Genomic DNA, 8,916 nt, shown 5'->3' on the forward strand with positions numbered 1-8,916 from the left:
TTTTATTATTGTTTGGTTGCTATTGTTGTTGCTCTTCCTATTTTCAGCTTGTTCAGCGGGCAATGATGACGTAAAGTTGTTTTGTTATTACTTTCATGATGGCTAGTAAATATGTAGCTCGCTCGCTGCGTTCTATACCCTAAGTGCCTTTGCCTGGACTGACTGGCTGTGGACTGGCTGGATAAGCTAAATAGTTTGCCTGCTGCTTGTATTTTATTTTGAATATTTTAGGGCTGATTGGTATGCTTGGCTGGTTAACCAGTGGCATGGCCGGTATCCCGGTAGCCCGGTAGCCCGGTAGCCCAGTTGCCCACTTTGCTGGCTGCTCGCTGAGTTTGTTTGTCTGCCAAGTCGATCGTTTAAGTATTGCTGGCCTTGGCGTGTCATTTTATAGCATACAAATTTAAGCCATGATTGCTGGGTACACAAATCGGAATATTTTCAATGCATAGATTTATATGTATTGTCCAATACAAGTAATTACATACATAGGTAGATATGTATGTGCATGAGAATAACTTAATTATGTATTGAAATGGATGGAGAAATCCAAAGGAGTGCTCATACATTTACGTACAGAGAAGTATATTGCATTGCTATTGACAAATACATATACATTTATCCTGTTTGTGGACTTAATGGACATTAGAAATATCTGTAGATGCTATTCTCATTTGAAGGTATCGAAAAATAGTAGGTAATAGTAGTAGCAATAGTAGTATTAGTGGTAGTTAAAATGGTAATAGTATAACCAATATTTGAAGGATCTTATTGTATTTAATTATTTAATAGAAGTACAAAATTATTAGTAGTAGAATTAAGAGTAGAAGTAATTGAAGTAGTGGTAGTAATGGTAGTAATGTTAATAGAAGTACTAAAAGTAAAAGTGGCACTAGTAGTAGCAGCAGTAGTTTTAGAAGTACAAGTAGCATTAAAAGTGATAGTAGTGGTAATAGCGGTAGGAAAAGAGCGCGCCTTGTCTTGATCAACAAATGAAAGTCAGGAAGAAGCCTGGCATCTTCATACAGACCTCTGTGTATGCCAGATACAGCCGGAAAACTTTTCGAAAAGCTCCTGCAGTCGCGAATTCTAGCAGCTGTGCAAGAAGCCGAGGATCTCTCAGAAAATCAGTATGGCTTCAGAAAAGAACGTTCAACCATAGATGCAATTAATCGCGTACATAACACAGCCGAGGCAGCACAGCAGGACAATCACCATTCCATAAAAGTCACGCTACTAACGACTCTGCACGTGAGAAATGCGTTTAATTCGGCACGATGGAGCGACATACTGGCGGCTGACTAGGAGTAGAATAGAGAAAATCGTCCCAATCTCCACCTCGTGATACGTCAAATACCTCGGGCATATACTGTCCATCCAGAGTGTGTCGGAAAGAGCGTCGGAAAAGACAGCAATGCTAAGCAGACTTTTGGCAAACCTAAATGGGCCCAAACCATGTGTACGGTGCATCTTGATGAAGACAACGGAGTCAATTATGCTTTACGGAGCAGAAATCTGGGCTGCAGCTTTAACGGTAGACAAATACCGCAGACGGCTCGCCAACAATCAACGACAAGGAGCACTAAGAGTGGCGTGCGCATGTTGCACCGTATTGGAGGCAGCTGTACTCGTACTCGTGTCAACAGCACCGATCGACCTTTTTTATTTTAAAAACAGGCAGGATATATGACAGTCAAAAGAGCGGATTGGGAAAACGCGAGCGCTGGGATGCCAATAAGCGGCGATTGGAGAGAAAACTCGTTCCCGTTATACCCGAAAATATCGTTTCTAAAATGCTGACTGATCAAAAATCATGGGACACGGTCGCGACTTTCACCGAGACTATACTGCAGCGCAAAAAAATTGATCTACACAATGAGGAGATTGAAAGCAGAGGAGCCCAAAATGATCACAATTTATAGTGACCGCCAAAGTAAAAAGCGGGACTCTTAATTAGGAAAAGAAAGGGTTGGGAAATATCCAGGGTAGGAGGAGGGATTGTTTTAGTGGCTACACCACACAAGAGTGACGGCTTCTATATAATGCGAAGGCATTTTAAACCCTTTCCTCACCGCAAAAAAAAAAATAAATAAAATAAAATATTAGTAGGAATGAAAGTAGGAGTTAAAGAACTAGTAGTTTAGTAGTATCGCATAGAAGTAGTAGTAATAGCAGCAGAAATAGTAGTGGTGTACTACCACTACATTTTAAATAGTAGTAGTGACTGTAGCACCACTGATAAATTTTTATTACTATAAGCACTGTTTTTTTGACATCGGTAACCTAATACAAATACGGTAAAGAAAAGTTGTGCTTAACGTTTTTGAGTAACTTCACAAGCGATTACTAGCGATACTTAACCCTTATAACGACTAACTTTTACCCGCTGCTCCAACCGCGTTAACTTCAATTTAAAGTTATGATTTCGACCGAAAACAATTAGATTTATTTGATAAAAACGTTCGAATTCTGCTCAAAAACACCTCATCTCAGGGGCCACTATAGGGCGTTTTTCAACCAAATTCTAAAGTAGGATTCTTAAGCGATTTTCGGAGATAGGGCGTTTTCGAACCGGTTGCCACGATAGGATGATCTTCCACTCAGCCGCCGATTTGTTATATTTCATTTAACGTATTGATTACATTTACATCGGAATCTTTAAATCAGTTTTTATTTAAATATCCTTATAAATACAAATTTTACTTTGAATACATTTTCTTTGTGCACCACACAAATACTTTTTTCGAATTGAGGACAAATAAAAGGAAGATGGAAATTTTATATTATAATTTTGAAGTTATGTATAAGGAACCACCTACAGCAGAATATGTAAACAAATATGTAATGTAATAAAATAAATTAAATTAATAAAAAAGTAAAAAAAAAAACAAAAAATATTTTTCTTATTGATATTTTATGTCCAAAAGTAGTTAGTTAAAAGTTAGTTACATCTAATGCAGACTATAAAATGACTATTTCGCGGCCATCTCCATAGAAATATAGTTAGCTTTCCTCAAAGGTAATACATATCGTGGACATAAAGTGCATAAATTTCAGGAAGCAGGGAGAGTTCATAAGAATCTATACTGGCGTTGCTGCCAAAAATTAAAGCAAGGGCGAAGAACCGATTTCACGAGGATCTATCTGCTGTATTTATATTAGTTAATACGGTATTTACATGAAGCGTTTTTACAGTTAACTTTCAGTTGAAGGCAACAATCGCCTAATGTGAATGGCCTTTTAACCAATCGCTTCCAAATTAACTTGAAGGCAGTCAACTTTTGATTCAATTAATCGCTTCTAAAATCGCCTCATGTGAACACCGTTTAACGGATACAAATCTTCTTTTATTTGAGCAGATTTCGGTCTATTATTGACTACCAAATATTTCAAAGACTTTTTAAGAAGATTAGCAACACTCTTAATAAGGTTTACATATACATAGGCTTTTTTTCAAATGTAAACACTAGTCAAAAAGAGGACATTGAAACAGAAAGATGCTGTTGGGTTCCGATTTAAGTTCTCAAAGCCCAAATTATGCTTTCCAATTTTACTTTTATGAAAATTTATTACTTTTGGGTTGTTAATTTTCAAGAAGATTCGTTTTTTCATTGACCGTATATCATATCTTATCAGTTAATATTCCCTTGTGTCCTCAAGCTAATGCCCCACTGGTTGGCGTTTGTCAAAGTATGCTCAACTACAAATATTCTGCTTTATTCTCTACAGTTTTGCCTCCAGGGAACATACGTAAGTCATAAGAAAATCATTTGCAATACTGTTTGATAATCATGTCTGCTGTCTGCTGCTTTGCTTGTAATTGTCGTTTTGGTTCTCTATCAAATCATGTTGTTTATATTGTGGAGATTGTAGCAAATAATTAATTGCAATAATATTGTTCAGTTGTTGGCTAAATGTGTTTATACAGTCATACAAATACATATATGTATGTACATGTGCATACATAGAATCACTTGATCACATATGCAATATCTACAAGTCCAAGTGATATTTTGTAAGACGTTTGACTTGCCCACCTGCACGCCTTCCACATAAACATGTGAATGATTCAGACATACATACATACATATAAGTACGTCTATTTACTGCGGTTTGCCCTCCTCTGGCTAAATGCTTTACGGATTTGGAATTGTATGTATGTACATATTTGTATGCGTTCGATTGTGAATGAACAAAATAAAGCAATTGACCAGTGAGCAAACGCTTAAGCAGTCATTTGCTGTTCCCTCAGGATTGAATCGTTGTTTCAAGTGTTAAATTATATGCGGTTTTAGTGTCATTGTTGTGTTTTGTTGTGGCATAAATTGTGCAAAATTTTCTGTACAAATGTATCTAATACTACTTACAATAAACTTATGCAAATGGATGGACCAAGACACATACATATCTACAAGTAACTATTTATAAGTGTATGTATGGATGCATGTATTTGTATCGGGTTAAGATTGTTGATATTTCTAACTAAAAAGCTTTGATTTATGAGCTGGAAAATTTATGTAAATTAAAGTAATTTATTTCTTAAGAATTACTCACAAAATTGAAGCAAAGGAAATTTGATAGTCAAAGTTATTAGAAAACAGTTGACGCATATCAGCAGGGAATAGTAGATCGATGAAGCTTTTAATTGAAGTGAGTTGACAAGAAGTTGACAAGAATTTAGATAACTTACAAAATATGTAGACGTGTATTAGGGTGGTGCTTAAAATATCAACATATAAATTTTGCATGATGCACTTGTTTGTTTTCCTATACATACAGAATACAGATATGCAGGAACATATAAAATATTTGAACAAATTTTTAATAAAGTTTTACAAAATTTTGATTGGAAATCTTAAAAATTGTACATGTTATTGAAACTTAATCAAATAAACTCTTACACGAGCTGAGTTAGAGCTGGTCGAAGTTGAGATTTTATTGAAATTTTTTGAATTGTTTAATCTAATTGTATATACACCTGCCGACCTCTAAAAATTTGTTTAAAATTTCGAAAATGTCGTAGATGTCGGTATTTTAGACATAGAAAAGAACGAAAAAGGTTACCATGATGTTGACATTTTTAAGGACCACCCTAATATGTAGGTATGTATGTTTCTAGTTGGTATTTATTTAATATGAATATTCATATGAATAAGAATATGAGTATTAATATGAGTATGAATATGAATATGAATATGAATAAGAGTATGAATATGAGTATGAATATGAGTATGAATATGAATATGAATATGAATATGAATATTAATATGAATATGAATATGAATATGAATATGAATATGAATATGATTATGAGTATGAATATGAATGAGAATATGAATATGAATATACATAAATAGAAATATTAATATGACTATAAGTATGAATATCACTATGAATATGAATAACAATATTAATATGAATATGAATGTGAATACGAATATAAATATGAATATGAATATGAATCTTAATATGAATATGAATATGGATATAAATATAAGTACGAATATTAACATGAATATGAATGTGAATACGACTATAAATATGAATATGAATATTAATATTAATAAGAATATGAATATGAACCTTAATATGAATATGAATATAAAAATTAATAAAAATATGAATATGAATATGAATATGAATATGAATATGAATATGTATATGAATATGAATATGAATATGAATATGAATATGTATATGAATATGAATATGAATATGAATATCAATATCAATATCAATATGAATATGAATACGAATACGAATATACATATATATGAATATGAATTTAAATATCAATATAAATAGGAATATGAATACGAATATTAATAGGAATATGAATTCGGATATGAGTATGTATATAAATACGAATACGAAAAACAAAACTTATGCGAATATGTTTGGGAAGACGAATGCGAATACCGTCACGAATAGGCTATGGAAACGACCACGAATATGGAGTTGATTGTGATTACGAATAGTTATCTGATACCAATATCAATACGAATATCTAAGAATATGAATGCAAACACGAGTACGAGTGCAAATACGAATACTCATATGAATATCTACGAGTGCTTATGTTAATACGAATATTTCTGCAATTACGAGTATCTTCAGGAATACGAATAAGAATGTGATGGCAAATATAAAGCGAATACAAATGCAAATTCGAATATGAATAAGAATACATATCCACATATATATTTACTTTTATTTTTTTTTTATATATATATATTTTTTCGCATTTTGTTTTTTCAATAATGTCGTTCATCTGAAACCACCAGACTGCCGTCTGCGGGCTTATATATCTGTTTATTTACCGTTTTTTCTTTTACTCTTTGTGTTTTCTTTTCCATTGCTGTTTGTTTTCACGGTTTTGTTGACTAGGAAGATAGCAGCAGTGAATGCCACAGCAAATGTAGCAAGAAGTTGACAAACAACAAAAAACGCAACAACAAAATAGCGAATAAACCTAATAAACTGTTATCTCGGTTGGCTATATTGAACGTCTCGCATTCGCATTGCGCGCTGTCCTTTCATTTTGTTGCATGTTTGTTGACTGCTGCCTGCTACCTGCTTGCAACACAATGTCACGTGTCAATGCAACAAAAATTAACTTTTCTGGAAAGAACACTGCACAGCAATGGAAAGAATGTTGAACTTAACTTGGAAACTTTGTTGCAGAGATATTTTGACTTTTACTTATTTTTTAGGATTTTCTTAACCTCCTTTTTTTATAAAAGATAGTTCTGCAAATGGGATTGAAAAAAGAAGCAAACAGGCCGAGCGTCGACAGATTTTTTAAAGTAGAAGTGGTGATTTTTTTTTTTGAATTTCCTTAAATACAGACACACTTATAAGGTATCTACATACATTGATACAAATGTGACTGCCTGCGATTTTATAGAGAGAAGAAAGACACAGTCATGTAACCGCAATTTTGCTTCAACGATAAGCGTTGCACACACAGATAAATTAATGGTTTTTTTAAGACCACAAAAATGCAACACTTGTTCAACTCAGCATCAAGTTCATATTCCTTCTAATATCTATTGCATTTAGAGGTGGGTAACTCAGCACTGTGCTGAGTTACTGTGCTGACTCTTAGAACTGTGCCGCACGCTCAGACTCACCTCTGAAAAAATTTGTAACTCAGTAACTCAGTTTATGTGCTGACAATGTATAGCTCAGTGTGCTACAGAGTCGATATGGTAACTCAGTTGATGTGCTGACACTTGCATAGCTCGGTGCGGCTTGCATTGCTGTGTCGATGTGGTAACTCAATTGATGAGCTCACACATTCACCCAATAGGATCTTCCAAAGAGTACCATAATAGATGGCATCACTAGACCAACCATCAATTGAATATACGACTACCAAATTTAAAAAGAAGCATGGCGAATAGCCAAGTTATGCATACTTGCACTGCTATACCATTTTTACGTAAAAATCAAAACCAAACAGAATTCTACATGTGAAGTGCTATGCGTTGGGTAACCGCTTACATGCATAGCCCATTTAACAGATTCTTATGTGACAACTCTCAAGCAAAACTAAGTAGGGAATTATTTTGCAAATGAACTCACCAGTTGAAATCAGCTTTGTAAAATTTTTCCGGCCAGCCACGAACAGAAGCTAAGGATAACCTTTTCTAAATCGATTTCGATTACTAACATCATCAATAATTTCGAAGTGTGCGATACACACTTGTGCCAGCTCACTGTGCTGACTCATTAAAGTGAGTTGGAGTTACTGAGTCAGCACACGAAAATTTACAGAGTTACCCACCCTTAATTGCATTGCACAAGCTTTTGTTGGTATGTATGTAGGTGTGCACATTGCACATAGTGCTCGTATATATGTACACAATTCTAATCTTGCACATATGCTCTTTGTTTGCTATACACGTTCATATATTGTTTTTTTTTTTTTTTTGTTTCTAAAAATACCAAATTTCTGCAACTCAGCAACTACTTTTTGGAGACGATCATCTTTGTTCGCCATTCTCGGTTGGTGGAATAGTTGTTTGGTCTTCTCGGTTCAGGTCGTGCTCTGGCATTCAAGTACGTTAATGTATATTGTCTACTAAAATGCTTTTTTGGCCTAATTGGCTAGAAAACTTCTTCGCTTTCATTTGCTTTAAATTGTCGCACTCATAAACGTACATACAAAAACGGTCAAGCAATGGGTGTTTAGTAACCCAGTGAACCTCAAATTTGGTAGCCAGCTTTTGAGAAATTATAGATTTTCAAGTTTACGGACCACAATGAGGGTGCTAAACTCTCTTGAATCGTCTTTTTTTTTTAGCCAAACCAAATAGACCCTCGAGTGAGACAAGTGTCCAAACTGTACAGGTCCTCGAAGAAATGGAACACCCAAGCGAGATATTATGAAAACACTCCATTGAGAATCCCTATATTTCGCTTAGAGAGCTTCTGTCAAGCCTATTAGTAAATCGTTGTCGACAAGCTCAACTAACGGTAGGCCAAGGAGGCCAGCCGTTTCGACAGGGTTGGACATAGATTACGGTGACATGTGGAGAGGTGGTTGTTGTCATAGAGGAGTCTTAACATGCCGGACACTAATTGGGTATGTCGGGGTCTGGTCTGGTTAAGTAGCTGTTTAGGAGGCTGCAATAACCACAGACCGCGGGTCTAGCGTGGCAGTCGCAGCTCCGAATCTGCAATAGATGCAGATAGGGCACCGAGGACGGCATTCATATGTAGGTCGGGAGTCATGTCGAAAGCCGTTGATAATTCGTCGGTACGCCGTCGGGTGCATATATTCGAAAAGATGCCTGGATGGAGGCTCTTCCTCAGGCAACCACAAACGTAACGAAAACGGATTTCCTACAGCAAGAACTGATACAACATTATGTACAAACCTCGACAGCGTATTCTATAAGCGCCACAAAG

At 35.1% G+C, this 8,916-nt stretch overlaps 1 protein-coding gene across 1 annotated transcript in view; it reads right to left on the reverse strand.

Moving 5' to 3' along the window:
* The window catches only part of LOC118736419 (lachesin), a 144,533-nt gene extending 136,528 nt beyond the window's left edge, over positions 1–8,005 (reverse strand). The window contains exon 1 of the mRNA XM_036466513.1: positions 7,951–8,005. Within this exon, the coding sequence (XP_036322406.1) occupies positions 7,951–8,005 (55 nt within the window). The remainder of the gene's footprint in view (positions 1–7,950) is intronic.
* Between the last annotated feature and the right edge of the window lie 911 nt (positions 8,006–8,916).

Source organism: Rhagoletis pomonella, unplaced genomic scaffold, assembly GCF_013731165.1.
Source record: "Rhagoletis pomonella isolate Grant_MI unplaced genomic scaffold, Rhpom_1.0 Rhpom_scaffold_00003, whole genome shotgun sequence".
Classification (NCBI taxonomy): Eukaryota; Metazoa; Arthropoda; class Insecta; order Diptera; family Tephritidae; genus Rhagoletis; species Rhagoletis pomonella.